General features: G+C 36.3%; 2 protein-coding genes across 2 annotated transcripts; one reads left to right on the top strand and one right to left on the bottom strand.

The window, feature by feature from the left end:
- The first annotated feature begins 3,215 nt into the window (after positions 1 to 3,215).
- On the top strand, positions 3,216 to 4,784 carry LOC138869533 (uncharacterized). Its single transcript, XM_070147158.1, has 2 exons — positions 3,216 to 3,556; positions 4,685 to 4,784. The coding sequence occupies exons 1-2, from the start codon at positions 3,216 to 3,218 to the stop codon at positions 4,782 to 4,784; spliced, it is 441 nt and encodes a 146-aa protein (XP_070003259.1).
- A 9,602-nt stretch (positions 4,785 to 14,386) lies between these two features.
- LOC104228358 (uncharacterized) lies at positions 14,387 to 19,047 on the bottom strand. Its single transcript, XM_009780811.2, has 4 exons — positions 18,520 to 19,047; positions 16,725 to 16,886; positions 15,959 to 16,639; positions 14,387 to 15,775 (listed from the first exon to the last, which is right to left on the bottom strand). Exons 1-4 carry the CDS (start codon positions 18,856 to 18,858, stop codon positions 14,660 to 14,662), a joined length of 2,298 nt encoding a protein of 765 aa, XP_009779113.1. The 5' UTR covers positions 18,859 to 19,047; the 3' UTR covers positions 14,387 to 14,659.
- Between the last annotated feature and the right edge of the window lie 7,003 nt (positions 19,048 to 26,050).

The raw sequence follows: 26,050 nt of genomic DNA, 5'->3' as shown, positions 1-26,050 counted from the left end.
GAATTCAACTGAGCATCAGAAAGTGTTGATCAAGACCCTTAATGAAGCTTACGTCCCAATTGAAACTACCGTGGAACAGCTAGAGAGGATGGCAGCAAGATTCTTCATGATCAATCAGATTTCCTTCAGCAAAAATGATTTGCCCCCGGAAGGGGCCGCTCACAACAAGGCCCTCCACCTAACAGTTAAATGTGAAGGGTACTATGTGAAGAGGGTCATGCTGGATGGCGGGTCCGGAGTAGATATCTGTCCCCTTTCGACTCTGCAAAGAATGGAGATCGAAACAGGGAGAATCAGGCCCAACAGCATATGTGTTCGTGCCTTTGACGGCATCAAAAGGGACACCCTAGGTGAGATCGATTTGATTTTGACTATTGGACCCGTGGATTTTGAGGTGACCTTTCAGGTCCTAGATATGGATACTTCTTACAATTTCCTTCTAGGAAGGCCTTGGATTCATGCGACGGAAGCCATACCTTCTACTCTCCACCAGATGGTAAAATTTGTATATGAAAATTAATAGATTATAGTCCACGGAGAGGATGAGCATTCAATTTATCGAGACCCGTCGGTTCCATGCCTCGAAGCTAAGGAGGGTAGTGAACACATAGTCTATCAAGTTTTTGAGGTTGTGGTCGCAGACCAATGCAAAGAAGGAATCCCTTACCCTCAACCTTTTCTCTCAAAAGCGTCAGTTATGGTTGCCAAGGAAATGATCAGGCATGGTTATAAACCGGAGAAGGAACTCGGGGCATCATTGCAAGGTATCACCGAACCTATCACCTTACTTGCCGCCGAAAAGTTCTTCGGTGTTGGTTTTTACGCCGAAGAAGCTAACGTAATGTGGGCAAACCAACGGAAGAGCAATGGTTGGGTTTTATCTCAGCCAATTCCGCATCTTTACAGAACATTCGTCAGACCCAAGTACATTGAAGAAAGAGAGGATGAGACCTTCACGACCAAGGAAATTGAAGAGATCTGTGGGGTTATGAGGCAAATGCTGTATGAAACCCATATGGTTCAGCCGGGAGAAGGCTCGAGCACCGCTGAGGTGCTTTACATGGGGCCTGGTGCCAAATTGCAAAACTGGAAGGCTACTCCGTTTCCGATCAAGCGGGAATCCTGGTAGACCAGTCTTGCCACCTTTTCTGCATCACGAGTTATTTTGGGGTGTAACTCGAATGATTTCCTTTTAGTTTCCTGTCCTTAAATTCTGATGTAAACCCTATTATCTTCAAAATTCAATGAAATGAAATTAATATTTCATCTTTCATCTTATCTATTCTCTCTGATTTTTTTTATTCTTTTTGTTTGTTTTTTCTTTCAGTTCTAATAATGCGGTTTTAAATAACATGACATGCTTGCGGACTTCATGCCCAGATCCAAACATGCAGTCTAGCTGCGAAATAATGAACCAAGAAATGGAATACGATGAAGAAGAGGCTTTTAAGGAAATAAATCGAGAATTGGAACACTTTGAGAACAAACCTAAGCCGAATCTAAATGACACCGAACCGGTTAATTTGGGAACTCCTGAGGAAATCCAAGAGACCAAAATAAGCATTCACACGGACGAGAGAACGCGAGATGCGATAGTTCAACTCCTTTTTGAATTTAAAGATGTGTTTGCTTGGTCATACGATGACATGTCAGGATTAGGCGTTGATCTAGTGGTGCATAAATTGCCAATTCACCCTGATTGTCCTCCAGTTCAACAAAAGCAAAGAAAGTTCAAAACTAATGTCAGACACAAGATTAAAGAAGAAATCACCAAGCAGCTAAAAACGGGAGTAATTCGGGTAGTCCAGTACACCACGTGGTTGGCGAATGTAGTTCCAGTGCCGAAAAAAGATGGGAAGACTCGGGTATGTGTGGATTATAGAGATTTGAATAGAGCGAGTCCCAAAGACAATTTCCCATTGCCCAACATCCACATCCTTGTTGATAATTGCGCCAAACATGAGATCCAGTCTTTCGTAGATTGTTACGCTGGATATCATCAGGTGTTGATGGATGAAGAAGACGCCGAGAAGACTGCCTTCACTACACCATGGGGCACTTACTGTTACCGGGTTATGCCATTCGGTCTGAAGAATGCTGGGGCAACTTACATGAGAGCCATGACTGCCATTTTTCATGACATGATGCATCAAGAAATAGAGGTGTATGTGGACGACGTGATAGTCAAGTCCAGGACTCGGGACAATCATATCCAAGACTTGAGGAAATTCTTCGAGAGACTGAGAAAGTACGACTTGAAGCTGAACCCGACCAAATGCGCCTTCGGAGTCCCATCAGGCAAGCTTTTGGGTTTCATAGTAAGCAGGAGAGGTATAGAGTTAGATCCAACAAAGATAAAATCTATCAGAGATCTACCTCCCCCAAGAACGAAGAAAGACGTGATGAGTCTGTTGGGCAGGTTAAACTATATCAGTCGATTCATTACCCAGCTGACTAGCACGTGTGAGCCCATATTTAAGATATTAAGGAAGGATGCAGTGATCAAATGGACGGCTGAATGTCAAGAAGCCTTTGACAAGATCAAAGAATATCTTTTAAATCCCCCAGTTTTGGTCCCGCCAGAGCCAGAGAGACCCCTGTTCTTGTATCTGACAGTCTTGGAAAATTCTTTCGGTTGCGTCCTCGGGCAACATGACATAACCGGAAAGAAGGAGCAGGCGATCTACTACTTGAGCAAGAAATTCACCGGCTACGAGGCCAAGTACACTCTGCTGGAAAGAACGTGTTGTGCTTTGACGTGGGTTGCTCAAAAATTGAGACATTATCTCCAAGCTCACACTACTTACCTCATAAGCAGGCTGGATCCTTTGAAGTATATATTTCAGAAACCAATGCCTACTGGAAGACTGGCCAAGTGGCAAATCTTGCTTACTGAATTTGACATAGTCTATGTCACCCGCACGGCAATGAAAGCCCAGGCATTAGCAGATCATTTGGCCGAAAATCCGGTTGATGAGGAATACCAGCCATTGAGTACTTATTTTCCAGATGAAGAAATAAATACCATAGAAGTGGTCTCGGAAAACACTCACGTTTGGAAGATGTTCTTTGATGGGGCTGTAAACGCCAAAGGTGTGGGAATAGGGGCAATCTTGATCTCACCTGCTGGTCAACATTATCCGGCTACAGCTAGGCTTCGTTTCTTTTGCACGAACAATACAGCTGATTATGAAGCCTGCATCATGGGCATGAATATGGCGATCGATCAAGATGTTGGGGATTTGTTGATTATGGAGGATTCTGATTTGATTATCCGGCAAGGCCAGGGTAAATGGGAAACTCGAGATGTCAAGCTTATTTTTTACCGGCAGCACGTAGAGGATCTTAACAAGCGGTTCAGATCAGTAGAGTTCAGGTATATCTCGCGATGTCACAACGAACTAGCAGATGCACTTGCTACCTTGGCTTCAATGCTACCCTACCCAGGCAACGCCCACGTCGATCCCTTGGAAATCCAAATCAGGGAAAGTCATGGTTACTGCAATGCCATCGAGGCAGGACCAAGTATCCAGCCATGGTACCAGGATGTTAAGAGGTTCTTGAAAACACAAGAATACCCCGAACATGCTACTGGAGATCAGAAGAGAACTATTAGGCTGCAGGCAAGTGGATTCTTTTTGAGCGGTGAGATATTGTATAAAAGAACCCCTGATCTCAACTTATTAAGATGTGTTGACGCCGAAGAAGCAGGCAGAATCATGCATGAAGTACACGCAGGAGTGTGTGGACCTCATATGAATGGGTACGTTTTGGCAAAGAAAATCCTGCGGGCCGGGTATTACTGGATGACCATGGAAAAGGACTGTTTCAGCTTCGTTCGAAAGTGTCATCAGTGTCAGGTGCATGGAGATCTAATTCACGCACCTCCCATAGAACTGCATCCCATGTCTGCACCTTGGCCATTTGTTGCCTGGGGTATGGATGTCATTGGTCCGATTGAGCCCAAAGCTTCAAATGGGCACAGATTCATATTGGTCGCTATCGACTACTTCACAAAATGGGTCGAGGCTGTCACTCTCAAATCAGTCATTAAGAAAGCCGTGGTGGATTTCATACATTCAAATCTTATCTGTCGTTTCGGTATTCCTACAACTATAATCACAGATAATGCAGCAAACCTAAATAGTCATTTGATGGAGGATGTGTGCGAACAGTTCAAAATAACGTATAGGAATTCCACTCCTTATCGGCCCAAGGCCAACGGCGCTGTTGAAGCGGCGAACAAAAACATCAAGAAGATTTTGAGGAAGACAACCCAGAGTTCTAGACAATGGCATGAGCAGTTACCTTTCGCCCTGCTGGGATATCGCACTACAGTACGCACATCAGTAGGGGCAACCCCATACTTGTTAGTTTACGGGACCGAGGCTGTAATACCGGCAGAGGTAGAAATCCCTTCTCTCCGGATCATTGTTGAAGCTGAAATTGAAGACAGTGAGTGGGTCAAAACCCGTTTGGAATAGTTAAGGCTGATCGATGAAAAGCGAATGGCTGCGGTCTGTCACGGGCAGTTGTACCAACAAAGAATGGCCCGTGCTTACAACAAGAAAGTACGACCCAGGAATTTTGAAGTAGGTCAACTGGTGTTAAGGCGCATTCTTCCACATCACCAGGAAGCGAAAGGAAAATTTGCTCCTAATTGGAAAGGTCCATACATCATCAGGAAGATATTGCCCAGGGGAGCATTATATCTAGGTGATATTGAAGGAAAAGATCCTGACACAGCCGTGAATGTGGATGCAGTAAAAATATACTATGTCTGAATTTGCTCTGATTGTTTTGCACAATTGAGAGGACGAAGGCTTTCATTCCCGCTACCCAAACACTCAAATCCTTTGCTAACCCTTTGAGCCGTTTACCTTTCTTTCATTACCCTCTTTGGAACCCGGAAGTGCTAGTACAAAAAAAAACATAAAAATGAAAGTAGCCTGAACTACGTTTGACTTGATTCCGAAAGGATACGTAGGCAGCCTCTCTATGGGGTTCAGTCACACCAAAACAAAAATCCAGTTTTTCCCCAAAAGTTAAACTGGGGCAGACGTTATAATAATTCGGCGATAATCCCGCATGGACGGTTCCAAAGTTGTAATTCGATCTAAGTTTCTTTTGACCCCAAACCTGTTGCAAGTCCTTCCGATCAATCGGCAAAAGTTTCTTCAAAATCAAAGGACACAGTTGCTCGGATCCGACTCAGTCAGGATGAGAGAAATAAAATGAGAGAGTCTTATTGGTGAAAACCTAAAGGCACCATAAGGTGATGGCGAGCAGAGAAATCAAAATGAGAGAGTCTTGTTAGTGAAAACTCATGACGAGCACTATAAGGCGACGGTAAGAAGAGAAATGAGAGAGGTCGTCTAGCGAAAACTCGCAAAGGGCGCTGTCGGCCGAAAAGAGGATTTCACCACAGAAGGTTCTGGCAAGGCTCCCTGGTTTGGAAACATAGATCCGTTTGGTTTGTGAGAAAATGTAGGTTCGTGAGAGTCGGGCATCCAGTCCAAAAAGCAGGTCATGTCAATTTATAGCCAGCATGCACCTCATATAAGTCTTTCTTTTCCCCGAAAAGGATGCTTCTCTTTTAAATTCATTTCCTCGCTCTTTGTTTACCTTTCTTTGGATTCTTTTTCATTTTAACCTTAAGCCCCAAAACATGCTAGAAAGAAAAGGTGGCAGGACCGGTTTCACAGGGCTCTGTCTGGCAAGAGGTGGAGAACATACCCGGCCTCAGTGGTGCGTCGGTCCAATCCCGACTGATCGTGACGTCTGGTTACCTCAAAATCCCCAAGCATAGTTTGAGACGGATGAAACAGAGCCTTACATGCGCAAATCATCGTGAAATCCTGAAATATTGAGTCTTATCAGTTTGAAAGGAGGTCGCCTTGGAAGCCAATCAATGGCGAATTTTCTCAACAGAAATGAGGCTTGGGACCAAGAAAAACAATGAAGGCCACAAAACCGACCACAATTTCAAACTAACAACTTTCCTTTGTTTGAAGTTGAAGCAGTTGCAATACAAGACGACTAAGCAGGAAGCAGGTACAACCCTGCGAGAGGCAGGTGCAGCCAAAAGGAAATGCGCAAGGGTTAGAAATAGCTATGCTGCAATAATCAACCCAAAAGGGAAGTCTCCTCCCGATTCTTTCCTGCATTTTTTCTAACCCGATGATTTCCCCAGCATAACCCGAGGACTCTCTCCCTTTTCCGGCATAACCCGATGACTTCCCCGGCATAACCCGATGACTTCCCCGGCATAACCCGATGATTTCCCCGGCATAACCTGAGGACTCTCTCCCTTTTCCGGCATAACCCGATGACTTCCCCAGCATAACCCGGGGACTCTTTCCCTTTCTCGGCATAACCCGTGGACCTCCCTGGCATAACCCAGGGACCTCTTTCCTTTTTCTAGCATAACCCGATGACTTCCCCCGGCATAACCCGAGGACTCTTTCCCTTCCCGGCATAACCCGATGACTTCCCCGGCATAACCCGTGGACCTCCCTGGCATAACCTAGGGACCTCTTTTCCTTTTCCGGCATAACCCGATGACTTCCCCGGCATAACCCGATGATTTCCCCAGCATAACTCGAGGACTCTCTCCCTTTTCCGGCATAACCTGATGACTTCCCCGGCATAACCCGAGGACTCTTTTCCTTTTCCGGCATAACCCGATGACTTCCTCGGTATAACCCGATGACTTCCCGGCATAACCCGTGGACCTCCCTGGCATAACCCAGGGACCTCTCTCCCTTTTTCGGCATAACCCGATGACTTCCCCGGCATAACCCGAGGACTCTTTCCCTTTCCCAGCATAACCCGTGGACCTCCCTAGCATAACCCAGGGACCTCTCTCCCTTTTCCGGCATAACCCGATGACTTCCCCGGCATAACCCGAGGACTTTTTTCCTTTTCCGGCATAACCCGATGACTTTCCCGGCATAACCCGTGGACCTCCCTAGCATAACCCAGGGACCTCTTTCCCTTTCCGGCATAACCCAATGACTCTTTCCCTTTCCCAGCATAACCCGATGACTTCCCCGGCATAACCCGATGAATCTTCCCGGCATAACCCGTGGACCCTTTCTAGCATAACCTGACAATCCTCCCAATTTAGGGCTCCGATCCTTAAGTTGAGCAAGTTTCTATTTAGCCAGCATTAGGGCTCCAATCCCTGAACTGAGCGTTTTTATTTAGCCAGCATTAGGGCTCCAATCCCTGAACTGAGCGTTTTTTCTGTTAGCCGACATTAGGGCTCCAATCCCTGAGTTGTGCACTTTTACCTTTTGCGACATTAGGGCTCCAATCCCTGAGTTGCGCTTTGTAGACTAGGGTTTTTTCCAATCCCCTCATCAGTGCTGTAAATTTTCATGACAATTAACTCACGAAATTTTCCTAGAGAAACCGGGGCAGAAAATTTCGTTCGTTTGTTTTGTTGTCTCAGCAGGTCTGACCCTGAGGTGCATGGATCGAGACGACATTCGGGATGAGTCTCAATCCAGAGTAAAGAAAAGAAGAAAAGAACAAAAGAAAAAAAGAAGATGTTCCCACATATTGGAACAAACAAAGGGCAGGTCGCTCAAAAATTGGATCAAATTCCCGAGCTCCGCCAATCCCGTTTCATTCAATACTGCAGAAATAAACAAGCGCCTACAACTTGCAAGCATCAAGATTCGGATCGAAGTCTACAAGCAGAATCAGCTAAGACCCAAGATCAAGTTGCAAAAGAATTATAGATAGGAATCTTGTAACTAGCGGTTGACAGGCATAAGTAGTTAGTTCAGTTTCAATTTCCTTTGGTTGTAATAAGGAGGTCAGTAAAGCGGTAGTGGCAACAGCAACAGCAGTAACAACAAGCATTGCAATCCCATGGTAGTCCCAGCTACCAAAATTTCCCGAACTACATTGACCTGATTCCTGTTTAGCCCAGGATATGTAGGAAACCTTTGAAGCAAAGGTTCGGTTAAATCTTTTTCAAAAAATGATTCACACGGAGTACTCGGATGGGCAAAAATCGCTCGCTTTATCTTTGCACGAAAAACCTTCGTGTCTTCGGGCAAAGAGGGACAGTTGTAAGCACGTGATTTTTGCCCTATGAGAATTACTCCCAAAAAATTCAAAAATAAAATGATTTTCCTTGGTGTGCAATTTTGTGATATTTTTGAATAATTATTTGTATTTGTCTGTGCATGTTTATTTGTTAAATTAATAAAAATACAAAAATATGTTGCATTTTGGCATGTAGGATTTAATTCTACAATTGTTAGTAATTAAGTTTGTTTTACAAAAAATGAAAATTACAAAAATAGGCATCTTTTGCATTTTTAGCATTTAATGTCCAAATATACAATTTTATGCTTAATTATTACTTAATTGTGCGTTAATTGTTATTGGGAGTTAATTTGCGCTTTTAGTTCTTAATAATAATTTAAGGATTTTTAGAATTTAGTTTTAGAAAAATAAAAGAAGAAAAGAGAGCAAAAATACAAAGAAAAATCGGAATTGGGCCTCTTCTTCAATTGTAAGCCACAGGCCCAAAAAATTGTCCAACCTTCCCCACGACCCGGTCCATTTCAAACCGGGTCGACCCAATCCATAACCCAACATCCCCTATCTTGCATTTCAAAAACAAAACAAAACAAAACCCTAAAAAACAAAAACAAAAAAAAAAACCACCCGCCCCCACCTCTATTTTTCTTCTTCTTCTTCTCCATTTTTCTCCAAGCTCATCCATGGCTTCCCCCTCAAGCTCATCCATGGTTTTTCCTTGTCGACACACACACACTCTCACACGTAGAGCTGCTCGTCGACCACCCTGGCTGCTCCTTCTTCTTCGTCCAACAACCTCCGCCCCTATCCGCCATTGACGAGCTTGTCAAGCTCCCATGGCTGCCTCGTCCTCATCTTCTTCATCGCACCATGAACGAGCAGTCCCATGGCTGCTTTTTCTTCTTTTGAACGAGCAAGCCTGCTCCGTCGACACAGCCGGACGACCACCAGTCTTTCGTCGACGTCCAGCTCCACAGTCGACGACCAGCAGCTCCAACGATCCTCCATCTCCATTCACCAACAACCCAGCCCCGTCGTTCATGGTTGAACATCCACCATGACAGCCCAGCAGCCCACGACAACCCAAGCCATGGCTACCCCGTCACAGTCATCATTCACCCCCAGCCACGCCGGAAAAACCAAACGACCACCTCCCTCCCACAGCTCACTCGCCCGACGTACAGCAGTCCGTCGACCACACTGCCGTGGTCCACCATGGACGAGCATGCATTGATGCTGCGTCGACCAGCTTCACACTGCTTCACGCTGCTTCTGCCTTCTTCGTCGAGCTTTAACCAATGTTGCTGTTGCTTCTTCTTCATCTTCTTTTCCACCATGAATGCTTCGTCAAAGTCCAGTTTGAATTCGTCGAGTTTAAAGGGAAGATGGGGTTTTCGCTGTTCGTCAAGATCCGGAATGACGTGGTTGTTTGTTCGAGTTGTCCGTTTCCGTTCGAGTTCATCGTTGCTCATTTCCGGTTAGTTGTAAGTTTCGTTTCTGTCCGTTAATTTGTTTGATATTTTTCGGATTTGAAATCAAATATGTTTGATATTAATCTCATGTTCATCGTTTTTTTTATTTTTTCAGTTTGTTTTATTTCATTTTTCTTGTTTATTTCTAGATAAAAATTGATTAGTTTAATTATAATGTTGTTAAGATTTAAGTTGAAGATTCAATTAAATATTTTTCAGTTTGTTTTATTAATTTAAAAGGATTTAATGTTAATATAAAAGAATGTTAGTTTAAATCGCTTGAATCCGTTGTTTGTTGTAGATTAAATTCGTGTTCATTTTGTTTAAAGTTCAGTAATTTAATGTGAAGTTATGTTTTGTTTTTTTTTTTAATTTTAGTTTGAATCATGTATCTTTGTTATATTTTGTTGGATTTAATTTTAAAAAAAATCAATTGATTATTTGAAGTTTAGTGATTTGAATATGTTTATTTGTTTTGTTTAAGCTTAATTCAAGTTTAATTCGAATTTGAATAAAACTTGCTTGTTATTGTTGTTGAATCTTTTCATTTATGTCCATACTTTGTTTGATTATTCTTGAATCCGAAATTAGTATAAGTTTGATTTTCTTGTTTATTGTTTATCATTTATGATTATTTCTTCAGTTTGCTTCATGATTTTGTTTAGTTTTAATATAGGAATTGTTGGTTGTAAAGTTGTTAGATTTTAAGTTCAAATGATTATTGAATTTAGATATCTGAATATATTTGTTTGTTGTTGTTGTTGTTGAATCTGAAAGTAGGTTTGTTTGTTGTTAAAGATGTTGTTCAATCAAGATAATTTTAGTTGTTTCTTTGTTGTTCATCATTTAGTTTGAATTTTGTTGTTGAACATTGTTAGAAATTGATCATATTGGCTATATTTTGGTTAAGATTGATTAGGTGAATTGGTTATAGCTGATGGGGGTAGTTTGGTAATTTGCAGTACGTTCAGGGGTAAAATGGTAATTGTAATAAGGCCGGAGGGGTAGTTTAGGAATTATACATTTTGTAATTCTTTATGTTAAGCATGGAGGACAAAATGTAATGGGGTGTGAGTGATATAATTGTTTAATATAATGGGGGACAAGACATAATGTAGTGGAGGGGAATATTGTATTTGTTTATGTTAGGCATGGGGGACAAGATGTAATGAAGTGTGATTGATATATTTGTTTAATGTAGTGAGGGATGAGTGAGAAGATAATGGGTTTGGTAGGAGAAAGTGTGGTTTTATTAATGGATTAAAGGGTTTGAGATGGGAAACAAATAAGAGACTGGAATCAGATTTAAAGAAGAGAAGACAGAAGGAAATTTTAAGAGAGAGGAAATTCCGAAAAATACTAAGACTTTAGAAAATAAAAAGAAAAACATTCTGGAAATTCAAAAGAAGAATAGTACACACCTGATATACAATCCAAATATTCTGATATACGGATTCAGAAATTAAGGGTTAAACATTAACTAGTCTTTCAAAATTTGAAAAGATTCCCTTTGCTTCTGTCCGTTGATTGTTGTTGGTGTTTCTGGATTTTTAAGGGTTAAACACTAACTAGTCTTTCAAAATTTGAAAAGATTCCCTTTGCTTCTGTCCGTTGATTGTTGTTGGTGTTTCTGGATTTTTGTCTTGATTTTAAAATCCGCCACTAAGTTTCTCGTTGCTGGTTGTTACTGGTTGTTGGGGTTGCTGTTGTTGTATGCTACTGAGTTTTTGCTGATCTAACGTTTCTTTTGCTTCCAATATCAGGTACACAACTGACACGCTGATTATTGTAAACTGAAACAGGAAGCATGAATACGAAAAATGAAGAATTGAAGTTCTAAATTTATTTTAAATTATATTCTGAATTTTATTTGTATATATAAATTATTTAGCTTACAAAATCAGAATCATGTAGCTATTTAATATATATATATATAGTGGAACATCTGACGATAGCTTAACGGATGAACTATCTATATATATTGCCTAAAAATAAATAAATGGTGTAGTAACTCCGTCTAAGTTAAAAATCAAACGAATAGACCATTTCGGAACTTGTAAGAATATTGTTTAGTTAAATAATATTGGTTAATTCCAGCATGTAATTGGTTTAGGATTAAAATTAGATTGCTAAGTTTTTTTTTAATTTGACAAACTGAGAACATGCCTAGTATAATGTAACTAGTTAGTAATACGTGAATAAGACGGCCCAGGTTTAGTTTTATGCCATACACATTTGGCCTGGGCTCGCATTGGCAACGGACCGCCCTGCTTACATCATTTTCAGAATTTATGAATCATATCCGAAACTCAACTATAACAACTCAAGCATGTAAATAAATTAAGACCTTTTCTCTTTCATTTTGTAGAGACAATTTTAATAGAAAAATGTAGGCACTTTAGGATTATCCTGTTAAAATAAATGAGATGAGCCTCGCCCAATAAAATGCACAAATTGTGGGGCCCTCGATAAATGTTTAATTAAAATTACTTAGACTTCGGGATGAGCCGTTTAGCAAAATTTCACGGCCTTACCCAGAAATAATAATGCGATAATTTCTTCAGGTGCGCATTTTAATAATCTTACCTTCTTAAATTCGGGTGCGCATTTATGTGACCCAAATCCAAATCTCAACGGAGTCGGAATGTATTAACAACCACGGGCACATTGATTGTGACGTGGTTCGAAATGCATTTTCACGACGTTGTAATTCCATAAAAAATAAATAATAATAAAAGCGGTTTAAATCTAATAAAAGCACACAAGTTATAACATGTATTTAAAATCAGATATTTAGCCATTATAACAATTTAAGCGACCGTGCTAGAACCACGGGATCCGGGGGTGCCTAACACCTTCCCTCGGGTCAACAGAATTCCTTACTTAGAATTTCTGGTTCGCAGAACTTCATTTGGAAAGTCGAACATTTTCCTCGAATTGGGATTCAAGATAAACCGGTGACTTGGGACACCAAAAGCCAAACCTTTCCCAAGTGGCGACTCTGAATTAAATAAATAATCCCATTTCGAATACTGTCACTTAAATTGGAAAAAACTCCCTCACGCATTCAACCCTTCGTGGCGGGCACGCAAAAAGGAGGTGTGACAGTACGTTACTGATTATCACTTGTTTTTAACTTCAACTTAAGAAATTGTTGTACTTGTTTTGGTAAAGTAAAATGAGACCTTATTAATATTTCCGCGTTGGCTTGCCTGACAATGGTGTTGGGCACCATCACGACCTATAATGAAATTGGGTCATGACATAAGGAAAGTGAAAGAAAAGTACTAAAAAAATATTCATGTAACGTTAAAAAAAGAAGAGCTAGAGATATAGAGAATTTGCATTTCAGTTACGAGATTCCTTGTCAAATATCAAGATTCTTGTACACTCTAAATAAACATAAGTCGTTCATATGATTAAGAGATTATGTCATGAAAAAATATCTAAAGATTTGAAAAATATTTTTTTTTCTAAAAAAAATTGAAGGGCCGGCCCGCGGCCCTCTTAGGGCTGGGCTGGGCCGACCATTTTAAGGCCCATATAGATGGAGGGCCGGCCCCACCTTAGCCCACAAAATTTAAAAGCCCATGAGGCTTGGGCTGGGATGGGCTGGGCTAGGGGTGTCAATGGTTCGGTTCGGCCGGTTATTTTATAAAATTTGTACCATACCAATTTTTCAGTTCTTCTATTATGTATAACCAAAATTAGACTTTCTGAAATCGTACCAATCATGTCGGTTTCTTTTCGGTATCGGTTACGGTTCGGTTAATTTTCGGTATTTTTTTAAATACCATGTAAAATTCACCAGTAGAAATAGAATGCAATAACATACGTTCTTTTATAGGACTTCGCAAAATTCTTTAGATATTTTTACTATTTAAAGGGTGATGAATTAAAAAAATAAAAGATGACTAGAGTATAGATCCATCAACTATTCTAGAACAACGTAAAAGAAACCAACCAAAGGCAAAAAACATATAAATCACACAAGTAGAAAGATATTAGCTAAGCTAGGACTCAAGAAAAGTTTATAGAAGATTAAATATTCAAAAATATAAATCTAAATTATATGAAAGGAAACATATTCAATACATTGTAGTTTGCTACTTGTAATCGCTATAATACTTTGTGTCTTGCTAATAAAGATACTTGAGATAACTTAGTTTAAGTATAAGTAGCATAATAGGTTTTAGGAACTAATATTTTGAGTTTAATTACTTGTTGGCTTGTAATAGTTTTCATAATTCCAAGGCTCAAAGAAAAATTTAATGTATTATTATTTTTAAACCTACTAGATAAGTATATTTTTCACATGTAAAATTTATTCGATACGGTTCGGTATTTTTTCAGTTTAATTTTATAAAATAAAAAAACTACCCTAATTATCGGTACGGTTATAGATTTATATAAAAACTTACAGTTTCTTAAAAAGAAACCTAAAAGTCAGTATGGTGCGGTACAGTTCGATCGGTTTTCGAATATTCATTGATACCCCTAGGTTGGGTGATGTAAACCTTTTCTATATTTCAAGAGCCATATGATGCTAAGGAGGACGTGCACAAGAAATAAACTCGAACTGAGATAGGATCGGACCACATTGTTGCATTTGGACTTCTGGTGTTTCATAGTCCAGCTCCACCCTAGTTTATAGGCCACAACAAAATGTTCTATGCACCGCAGAATGATTTCATTTTAAATGATATTAAAGGAGTTGAGTTGAAGCTTCCAATTCATGTTCACAAGTCAACATAATACTTAGATTAATATTTCTGCCAGTTCTGTATGCTAGACAATCCAGCAGTATGTACTAGTCCAGAGCAGCATCAAGGAATTAACAGACAAATGAAAAGTTAAGAGCAGTAAAGAGACCATATATTTATTTATGTCCTCCCCTCTTTGAGAGAAAGAGTATTATACTCATGGACATTTCCATAGTCATTTACATTGTCACCTCTCTATATAAGTGACACGAAAGCATTAATAAGAAGAGCCACTGAGCCAGTTGCAATCATGTATGAAAGAAAGGATATTAGACATGCCCTTCATTCCTAAATTAGATGTAGAAACACAAAAAGAAGGATTAGCGATGTTAAGTACATATACTCGAATTCACTAATCAGCGCTTACTCTGCCTCTGACGATGGTAACGCCAAGCTGTTAGCAGTCAGTTCTTTTGGAGGTGATTCCAACTCGGTGTTAAAGCTCTTTGTATAATGGAACTCAATTTGCAGCCTCTGATGAAGGAGTGTAGATGCCATCAACCCCTTTTTCACATCAACTTCTAATTCCCTAATGGGGATTGCCGCCAAAAAACTCTTAATGTACTCTTTACACGCCTCTTTACCTTCACAAACAACGGTGGATTCCTCCTCGTTTTCAGGTGCTTTGTCGCTGCAGATGATGGCTGATTCTCCGGTCTTCTCATTGTGGTTATTTGTGGTGACTATGATTTTTCCTTCATTAGTATTAGCCTCCTTCATATCGGGTTGCTCCTTTTTACTGGTGGCCAGTTTATCATCTGATTGTTGACTCGCGCTAGGTAGCTGCAAAATTCTAGTGTCTCTGTCAAATTTGAGGATGAAAGCCTGGTTGCAGCCTTCATAAAGCCTCTCGCCCAAAGTGTCGATGATATAGTATGCATCTTGTTCGACCTTGAGGATGAAGAAGTGGTCATTCCAACTCACAATGTAAACGAAGGACTCGCCATGACTAGCATTGTCTTGAACAGATTTAGAAATCTCATCCCAGATGTTGTCAAAGGACATGGCACCTTTGAGAAAATCGAATCCCTCATCTTCAATTCCTTCCGGAAGAAAGAAACCGATGAACGACTTTTCTGGGACTACTGAGAGCGGACGTACTTTAGCCTGGACCACTGTTTCAAGATCAAAATGCTTATCCGGGAAACGCTCCCTGTACGTCTCGTTTTCACAGAGATTCCTCCACTCTAGTGAACCTTCACGGATAAGACTGTCAAGTTGGGACTTGATCGGCATTTCTTCCGGATTGGAATGAAACCAATCGGCAATGACCGCAACCAAGGCTGTGCAAGCACTTTCACCTGCAGCTCGTTCATTTCGTTGATCAATTGAAGCAAAGAAGACTCCAGTCTGCAGCTTCATCTGCCCATCACGGCTTACTATCTCTTTTTGCTCCCAACTACCAACAGCAAAACTGTCATCTCCAAACTCGGAGACTGCAAATCTATTTGCAGTTGAACCTTCTTCAGATTTACTCCACTGCAAGAATTGGGGAGGTATTGTTAAAAGAGATAAAACTTCATCAAAAGAAGGAAAATGGTTTTGGGACAAGAATTATGATGTACACTAAATAGTTAAGAATAGTATTCCACTAAACAAATTCATTCGGATACGGGAAAGATCTAATGATAAAAATGATAACGAGAGAAGATGGACACATACCCCTGAAGAAGACTCATCAGAGGAACTAAGCTGTCGGCGATCAAAATCTATATCATCCCCACCTTCCTCTCCATAATATTTCTTCAACAACGGCTCCCCCTTGGTTTTCGGAGATCTGAAGCTTAACTTTCTCTTCCTCCAAGGGAGAATTCTGTGTTTTGAACTCTGCTGTGATAATTGATTAGGTCTTGCTCCAGTTGCATCCTCAGCGTACGCATGCCCTGCATCAGATTTATGATGGCTATAGTAGACCAAATCCTCATCTTCACTTCCACTTGTGTTTGAGTAATATGATCCACCGGCATGGTTTGCATATGCAAGTGTTTCATAACTGAAAGACTTCCGCAGTGTCGTATCCTCTTTTACTTCCTCTGATTCAGCTTCTTCTGAATCACCAAATGAATCTGTGTCAACTGGGTAAGTGAGATCAGTGTCATCACTTTTAACCGAGTTCCTTCCATCACTGCCCTCCTCTTCATGCAACACCTTCTTTCGCCGCATAGTAGATAATCCCTTGAAAAGTTTAACTTTCTGCAGACCTGCTTTCAAAGCAGAAATCTCATTTCTGTCTGTCGACAAAACCTCTGCAGGGGAAGGAGATACTGGAGCAGACATGACAAACTTTGGCAATGTTTCTGAGGCTTCATGAGCATTACTCAATTCAACAAGATTGAGAGACAACTGTCATGCATATCAATCATGTTAGCCAAAAAAAATGATTGATGTAAAAAAACAAATAAAGTTCAAGCAAATTTGTTTTGCTTACACAAAGTGAGAGGCTGCTCTTATTGCTGCCACTATAAGCTTCCAAGGGAATGACTATTTCAATTTCTTCTTCTTTCTCCCTAGCTGCTGAAGCAAATTCTGCAATGTTCAATGACGCCGCAGCAACTATGGGGACTTTATGGTTTGGTCTTCTATTTGTAACCTGATTTATAAAAAAGCATAAATATGTACCGTCAAGCAACTTACAGATAGAATCACAACTGCGGGGTTGATACAACGAAATGAGAAGGAAAAAGAAACAAGGAATTTAAAAAATTAGTGCCGCCGGAAAAATATGGAAATCCCCAACATGAGGTAGCAAATGACACGTTTAAGAATAACAACATAGACCCCCAAAGCGTGGAAAGGAACAAGCAACTAAACAATGTGATCCTCCTAAGAAGAATAAGCATATACCCAAGAGACCTACTATTCCTCCTTTCTCTTTTATTGCCACCTTTTTTGGGTTGAATCCAACTTCCTTCTTAATTAGAAAAGAAAAAGATGCCAAAGAAAGCAACTAAAGAAAGGCATATTCTACAAGGACCTCAATAATCATTTGCCTAAAGAAATATACAGAATATGCCAGTATTATATGTTTCCATAATGTACAGCCACATATGTAGAAAAGTTAATACTGATATGAATAGAAAATAGGTCTCACCATCTCTATTACATCACTAATAAAACACACCACAAGCTACTAAGGTAGGTCCATAAAAAGGTAATCATTAAATCCCATAAAGCTTAATTAGCCTTTTGACTCTCATGGCATATCAAAATAGTAACTTCATTATTTTAGCTAAATCTCAGGGCTTATTCATGGTTAAAGATGATTAACTTTTCTGATACAAAAGCATCGTCGGTTACTGTAATGTTATAGGAAGAGCATCAAGGAGAAATTCACAATTTATTGACTTTGTTTACTCCTATGTTTGTAATCAAAATAAAAGAGAAAAACAGTTTGGTGCTGAATTTCATCAGGGATCTCTTGCTAGCATGTTATTGAAGAGGCTAACACAAATACCCTTGATATATACTTACTAATTTAAGGAAATTCAGGAAATTACTCATTCAGACAAATACAACAACAAAAAAAAACCTTGTGTAATCCCACAAGTAGAGTCTAGGGCTATGTTGCTCAGACTCTTCAAAAATGTTGTTGGATGCGTGTCGGATCCTCCAAATTTAGTGCATTTTTGGAGGATCCGACATGGGTGCGGCAGCACTTTTGGAGAGTCCGAGCAACATAGGTCTAGGGCGGGTAATGTGTACGCAAACCTTAACCCCTACATTCTGAATGTAGAGAGTCTGAATGTAAAGAGGCGGTTTCCTATAGACCCTTGGCTCAGTCACACAAATCAAGATTCTAAGTCTGCTAGTTCCAGCAAAATACATGAAACCATAATTTAAAGGACAATGATCAAGAAAGGCTTAATTCCTTCTAATAACGTGCACATTTAAGACAACAAAGATCCAAATTCATAGTCAATAAAAAGTCAAACTTTCAAATCAGATAGTCAATGCCTTTGATCACTTCTCAATAATTTGCCAGTGAAACAGAATTCTCAGTATCACCAGCAGCTCTCAAATTCCCATGAATTGGATTAAGAAATTAAGTTCTTATCTCATAAAACATTCCAAGATTAAATTTTTTAATCTTTTTCTTTATGCTTTCAAAAAAATCAAACAGCCCATCATAGAACAAAGGCAAAGAATAAAAGAAAAACAACCAAGTTCAACAAAATCATTAATACTCAAAAAAAAAATAGAGGTAAAAGCAAGTAGTAACTCACATTAAACACAGTAAAAGAAACCTCCCAAGGATGAAATTCACTATCTTTGGATAGAGAAAAATTGCATAGGCTCTGAAACTCCTCATTCCAATGAACAACACCATCATCATCTTTCAAAGACTCTTCCTTTGTAAAATTCTTCTTTACACTTTTCCTCTTTAGAGAACTCAGACTCAAAGAATTATTACCCTTTGAACCTTTCCACTTTATTTCAACAGCCAATCTTTGAAAATCAGGTGAAAACTTTAGACCTTTAAGACAGTTAACTGTGATCTTGGCCTCAAATTTCTTTGACGATAATGGTGGCCATGGCCTCCACTTCATCATCTTCACAACCATCTTTTTTTTTTTCGAATTCACACAATTCCAACACAAAACAAACAAATACTCAAAAGGGTCCTCAAAAAATACAAAAAAGATTATATCTTTGAAAGTGTTGGGCCTAAAAAATGGGAGATTTTAAAGAATTTTGAGAGTTAGTTTGGAATCAGAACATGAAAAGAAAGAGATATGAGACAAGAAAGAATTGTTTTTGAGTTATGTAGAACCACTCTGTCTTTTAGAGAGAGAGAGAGAGAGAGGCCGGCAATGTAAAAACAACCTAAGGAGTAACGTCTCTATTTCTACTAGGACTTCAAGAGTGTTTGTCCCACACTATTGTTCCTCTTTTTTTATTTTTCATGTTTATGGATTGGATTAAGATTATCCATTGCTAATTTCAAGATTACTTAAAAGGTATAAACATAATAAATCTAATCCTTTTAAAATTAACATTTTCCAATGAAATCTAACCAGATTCATTTCCCATGTTTTTAGGATAAGGCTAAACTATAATAACAAATTTAGGTACAAAGGTACATTGAACCTTCTTGAGTTTCAGATATGATTTGCGCTAGGCATCTTGGGATTTTTTGATGGATTTTAGGATTTAAGATTTTTTTTTTTGGATTTAGAAAATGAAAAAGAAAATTAAGAGCTTATAGAATTAATAAAGTAAAATCCATTTAATGCTCTTTACCTTTTTAAATTTTCAGGTACAAGGTACTTGAATAAATTTTGCTCAATATTATGTTATATATCTATATATTGAATTATTAAACTCGTAGTATTTTAAATTGAGACTCGTCATTAGTAATTTAAATTTGTCTTTTCTATTTACTAGTACACTGTAATTACAACTAGAAACTAGGTGGAAAAAGGCTAAAGCGTTAGCGTGCAAGGACCGATGAAAAAACCAACAACTTGTTTTTTTATAGTAGTCTAAAGAATGTAAAACAAAAAAGATCAACAATAAAAAGTGGAAGGCTGTAATAGCAAAGTAAGGGGTCGTTCGCTTTTCAGTTATCTCAGAATTAATTATTTTGGGATTAAATATTTCATAATTAGTTATCTCACCTTTTTATGAGGATAAAAAAATACTACTTCATCCGGTTCACAATAAGTAATCAGTTTACTTATTTATTTTGGTTCAAAATAAGTGTCCAGTTAGGTAATCAAGAAAAAATTTCAATTTGATTTTACTCTTTTACCCTTATGTGCATATCCCTAAAAAGTTTTCTCACTCCTCACGATAACTATGTGACCAATATTTAATAAGGGTAGTTTAGTCATACTAGGTATTTTGTATATGATTTAACATTTTCTTAATGGACGTGCTAAAAGGAAACTGATCACTTATTGTGAACCGGAGGGAGTATAATCTCGGGATTAAATATACAACAGTTTTCTACCAACCAACATAAGATAAAATCTTTTTAAATTTAATCTCAAAATTAATTATTCTTTATATTCCCATTAGAACTTAGAAGTAGTAGTTGAGGTTTACAACTGTCACTAGCCATAGGAATCTATTTGGTCCAACTGAAAATGGAAATTTGTCGAAAGTCTTCGATTTGTCCATCAAAATTAATGCATTCTATTTTGGTTCTACCTTTTTAGGTAGAAATGGTATTATTAAAACATACTCCATTCATCTCAAATTATTTGTTGTAATTTTTAAAAGTAATTATCTTAAATTATTTATTATTTAGAAGTTCAAGATTAAATAATAATTTTTTATCATTTTACTTTTAATAGTAATTGTTCTTAAAGATGGAAATATCTCGTAAATAGAGTAAAATTTCAATGAAAAAAAATTATATCTTAAGACATAAATAAGGGTAGAATAATCCAAAATCTTTTTAAATTAATGAGATGGAGAGAGTTATGGAATATAAACATGTATATCCATATGTGATGCACAAATAAATACATACATTAATGTGTACATATATATTGGAATTTGAATTTCAATTTACTATGTTTTATATTAAATGCCTTAAATATTACTTCTCACATTTCTCATATTTCAATTTTCGAGATTCAAACTAATAGAATTTTTTTTTTTACATAATAGTTGTAAGTTTCTGAATATCTAGTTATCCAATTTGGTTTAGTTTCAAAATTGGTCAAACGATCATCTATAAATGAAAAGTGAGATAAATTTGGATAACGAGAGTACTTATTCAGGAATTTATGTTACTGCAATAATGAATCATGTGTACAAAATCTAGTCTATTTAAGTATTATTATAACTATGGCAGTTAATTATAGTATCAAATATTGCAAGTCACATCAGATTCCAGAATCTAATCTTATAAAAGATTTTTAATTTCTCAGGTGAATAAAATCTGAAAAAACGAACTTTATAAAAGATAAATTCGAAGTGTTTAAATATCTTCTGGGGTATCTTGTTAATTGTTACTAGTATCATACCCGCGCGATGCGTGGACAAATCATTTCAAATTGCGATGTAGGTTGTTTGAATTATATACAAATAACCTTAAAATATAAACCTCTCATATAAAAATTATATAACATGAGAATTTAATTATGAAATATGGTATGAAATTATTGTTCAAATCTCGTAGTGAACAACCACTCTTTTTAATATATATTTGTAGCAACCTAACCCCTTGATTTTGGTACTTGTATTTCGTTCCGCTGTCGATATTAAAGAATACTAAACATGCCATATTGTGATATATCTTGTTCGAGCACATTAGATCATATCTTAACAAAATTCTTATTATCACTTTATTTTTATCTGGAAGTCAAATATTATTTAATATTTAATCATAATATTTTAATTATTTAAATTTATCTGTAATATTATTAAATTAATTTAATTATTTTATTTTATCTATTTTTAAATTAATTTAAAGTATAAGTATCCTCACACTACCTCTATTTCTTTTATGTACATTCTCTTCCTACTACAAATGTTAATTAGTTTTTATATTAATGTTTTACCTAGAGCCAAAATAATGTCATATTTTGTTTTAAATTGTAACTTTTAATTAGTCTAAAATATTAATACATAAGTTATTTGATTATCATGTTCCAAATGTATTGAGTTCTCTTATAATTAATTTTGTATTAGATGCAGTTAAATTTTCTTTCTTTTTTAGCTATAAGATACAATTTAATTTTTAATTTTCATTAGTAAGATTACCAATATCAGAAATTTATTTTGTATTTTTAAAATTTTATTTATTCATAGAAAAAAATTTCTTAATTGTTTGAACACATTATTTCTAAATATTGTAGTAATATTTTTACTGTCATTTTAGTTCTTTACGTAATATTTTAAAAAACAAAAAAATAATCTCATCTCAAATTCAAATAATTCTTATCATTCTATTTTCTAAAATGGACCGCATTTTTAAAAAATTATGCTATGCATTCAAACTCAAACTAACTGCACTCGATTCAGATATTAATCATAGAAAAATATTTTCTTAATTGTTTGAACATATTATATCTAAATGTTGTAATAATATATTCACTGTCATTTTATTTCTTTACATAAATTTTCTTTCTTGTTTAGTTTTAAGATACAAATTTAATTTTTGTAAAATTACCTATATTAGAAATTTGTTTTGTAATTTAAAATTTTGATTTTTTATTATTGTTTTATTTTTCATAAGTAAGACTTCAATTTCGTGGTATTATCCATAATTTGAGCATTCACATCATAGTTTTAAGAACTTTCTAATCTCAAATTCAAATGGTCTTTTCTTTTAATTTCTAATGGTAAATTTCTAATAATTTAATATAATTTTGCTATTTTTTTAATCTAATATATAGTCTTATTACATTTTATGTGGCTTTTCGTTAACTTGTAAATTTATTTAATATCATTATCAACTACTTTTCTTTAATAATATAAGATAAATATATAATTTTTTAAATTATGAAATAAATATTTATTTTGTTTTAAAAACATTACTCGAAAACTTTAAATTATTTAAAATTTAATAATATTTTTAAGTATTGTATATTTATTTTATTTTAGTTTCTAAACTTATGATTTATAAATGTCTTTACATTATCTCTAGTTTATTTTTATTGTTCAATTCTTTTAGTTTTTGATTTTAACTATTAGACTTGAGTTATGTGGACTTAAATTATAACTTTTCTTAGTATATATAAAAACTTTCTCATCTCAAATTTAAATAAGTTTTACCCTTTTTTTATGATAAAAAATCTGAATTTTTATTTTTTCTCTATTTATTCTTTATTTTTTATTTTATATTATTCAATACCTAATATTATTACATTGTCGTGTGAATTTTTATTAGCCTGTTTGAATTTAATATCTATTATTACCACACTCATTCAAATATAATATAGATAAAAATTTAAAAACTTTCTCATCTCAAATTCAAATAATTTTTATCATTCTATTTTCTTAATTGGACTATATTTTTAAAAAATTATGTTATGCTTTCAAATTTAAACTAACTAAACTTAATTCAAATATAATCATAAAAAAATATTTTCTTAATTGTTCAAACACATTATATCTAAATGTTTTAGTAATATTTACGTTAAAATATTCGTTTGCACGATTTATCAGTATTAATATGAATTTATTTTTCTTGTTATTAAAATATATTTTGTTAATTATTTGATTTTTCTCTTACCTTATAAATAATTTATATACTTTATGTAAGACCTTATTTTGCTACTTGAAATTATTTAATTTTTAAACTCAATAAATCCTTAATATCTTAAGTAAATTTTAGTTTTATTTTATATTTTAACTTACTCCAGAGTATAAATAGTTATAGGTTATCTCAATTTACGTCTTTATAATTTTTATTTTTTTATATTATAGTTTTTAATTAATTTTTTACCTCCATATTTCTAGCTAATATAGAAAAAAAATCTATGAGTAGATCAATATATAAATATAAATATAGAATTATAGATATAGATATAGATACAAATATACATATAAATTTAATTATAGATATATAGATTAGATTTGTCTAAGATCTATTTAGATTATGTATAAAATTAATTAAACTACTTCCATTATTTATGCTTCTATATATAATTTTTAGTTATTAGTGTTGTCCTAAAATTACCAAGTGACTTCATTTTAGCTTGCCACTTGGCTTAACCACAATGCATACTACTCTCCGTTTAATATAATATAGATAAAGCAAATATTAAATTTACCTAATCAATTCTTTCTAATTCTAGTTATTGTGTTACTCTTATGTACTTTAGTTGGACATTTTTTGTACTTGGAAACATTTGTTATTCGTAATTACATTCTATGTTCTAATTCGTTTTATGCCGTTACAACTATTTAAATAGTCAAACACTTCTTATTTATACAATTTCTAATTTCAAAATATATGATTTTTGTTTCTAGAAAAATGAAAAGTATCTAATTCGGATTAAAAAATTAGTTATCTCTCAACCAAGTGGCCTGGGAGGTGTTTTCAGAAACATAAATGGGAGTTGGATAGTAGGCTTCACAAAAGCAATCCATACAGATGGAGCACTGGAATCAGAACTACTGGCTCTTGTAGAGGGACTCACCACTGCTCAAGAATGGCATCTATTTCCTCTCGAAATAGAAACAGACTACATACAGGTAATACAATGCATATATGAAGGAAATTATATCTTTAACGACATTATAACTGCATGCAGGTTGTTAATGCTCTAGAGGAAGGACGTGATCCTGAAGCATAACTTCAGGCAAGGGAATGAAGTAGCACACATGATGGCAAAACAAAATGAGGATAAAGAAACTAAGAGAAAGCTTTTTGTTCAACCACCTTTTTTTGTGGAATTAATCTTGAGAAGGGACCAAATGGAAGTAGTAGTTCTTGTTAAAAACTTAAGTAATGTTGCTTGTAATAGTTTAGTAAGCTATGGTAACAAATGTGTCCTAGGTGACACTATCTATGGCTGTAATGCCTTGAACCCTATTTAGCTATAATATAAAGTTCATGTTTTTCGTTCAACAAAAAAAAAAGAGATTGAGAGAGACTGGTATTCTAGTAGGAAAAGTGTTTCGCACAATATTTTCCTTATTATATATATATATATATATATATATATATATATATTAAATTAGTTTTTTTATATTCTGGCTTGAACAAAGATAGTTGGACCCGTTGAAAGCCGGACTCAATCACAAGGTAGATTGAAAGGGAAATCTATAACGAGAATTTTTTTTCTCATGATAGAGGGTAGTCTCGAAAGTAAAAGCTTATCTCGGGTCTGTATTGGTCAAAATCTGATCGTTGCGATCGACCAAATCGAGATCTCGTTCAAGCGGCGAGATAGTGGAAGACGACACGATTTGTTCTAAACCCCGTACTCACAATACCCGCCAAGTTAAAGAACAATGCTCAGGGAATGACAAAAGCGGACGTGATATGAAAGTGCATTGACCCAAGAGCATAGTAAGGATTCCATAACTATATATAGGGAGCGAACCTTCCTAGAGAGGGGGGCTCTCTCCCTCTCTCATCCCTTCCTTTGTAATTTGCTTACCAAAAGGAAGACAAAATAATCTTTCATTGACTATGTAAAACTATTATCTCCATTAATTGGTGGAAAATGGAATGAAAAACCTCAATAAGATTGATCGCCCCTATTTCATCTTATGCATTATTTTCTGATTTGCTTATAGATATAGAGTTTATTACGTTTGACTAAGATTTACCTCTTCATCTTCATTAATTGATTTAATTAAAAAGGTTTCGATATCTTTTGGGTCAAACAATATTGAAAAGGTTTCGATATCTTTTGGGTCAAACAATTTGGCGCCGTCTGTGGGGATTTCTTAGTGAAAACTTCCTAGTCTCCTCCAGATCAAAAATCAGAAACATGATCACCCACCGAAAGGAATGGTAAGTAAACCTCACACGCCAACCTAGGTCATGATGCTATATACAAGCAGAAGTTGCAACCAACATCCTCCCCCGCACGCCGGGCAGCCCATGAACCAGATAAAATGAGCCTAGCCCGCACAAGACAAAGGCACAAAAAGGGGGAAAGAGAGTTGAATACAGTTGTCGAATTCAGAAAACGCCACCCTCATCAACCGTTAAAATGCCAAGCAAAGCGAGCAACGCCACAGATCCACCTTCATTCATGAACTCATCGGATCAGGATAAAAAGAATATCATCCTGGCCCACCTTCTGTTGTTTGCTCAAACAAGAACACAAGCACCGTGCG

The sequence above is a fragment of the Nicotiana sylvestris genome, chromosome 5 (assembly GCF_000393655.2).
Source record: "Nicotiana sylvestris chromosome 5, ASM39365v2, whole genome shotgun sequence".
NCBI classification, from domain to species: Eukaryota; Viridiplantae; Streptophyta; class Magnoliopsida; order Solanales; family Solanaceae; genus Nicotiana; species Nicotiana sylvestris.
This window is presented reverse-complemented; position numbering and strand designations above follow the sequence as displayed.

What these genes read in the sequence shown, in the direction of transcription:
- LOC104228358 (XM_009780811.2), bottom strand. Translation starts at nt 18,858, where the DNA reads ATGGTTGTGAAGATGATGAAGTGGAGGCCATGGCCACCATTATCGTCA. An exon ending in TTTCTTTTACTGTGTTTAAT is followed by an intron (nt 16,887 to 18,519) that starts GTGAGTTACTAC and finishes TTTATAAATCAG; the next exon opens with GTTACAAATAGAAGACCAAA. An exon ending in CTGATGAGTCTTCTTCAGGG is followed by an intron (nt 15,776 to 15,958) that starts GTATGTGTCCAT and finishes CAATTCTTGCAG; the next exon opens with TGGAGTAAATCTGAAGAAGG.
- LOC138869533 (XM_070147158.1), top strand. Translation starts at nt 3,216, where the DNA reads ATGGCGATCGATCAAGATGTTGGGGATTTGTTGATTATGGAGGATTCT. An exon ending in TGGTACCAGGATGTTAAGAG is followed by an intron (nt 3,557 to 4,684) that starts GTTCTTGAAAAC and finishes ATACATCATCAG; the next exon opens with GAAGATATTGCCCAGGGGAG.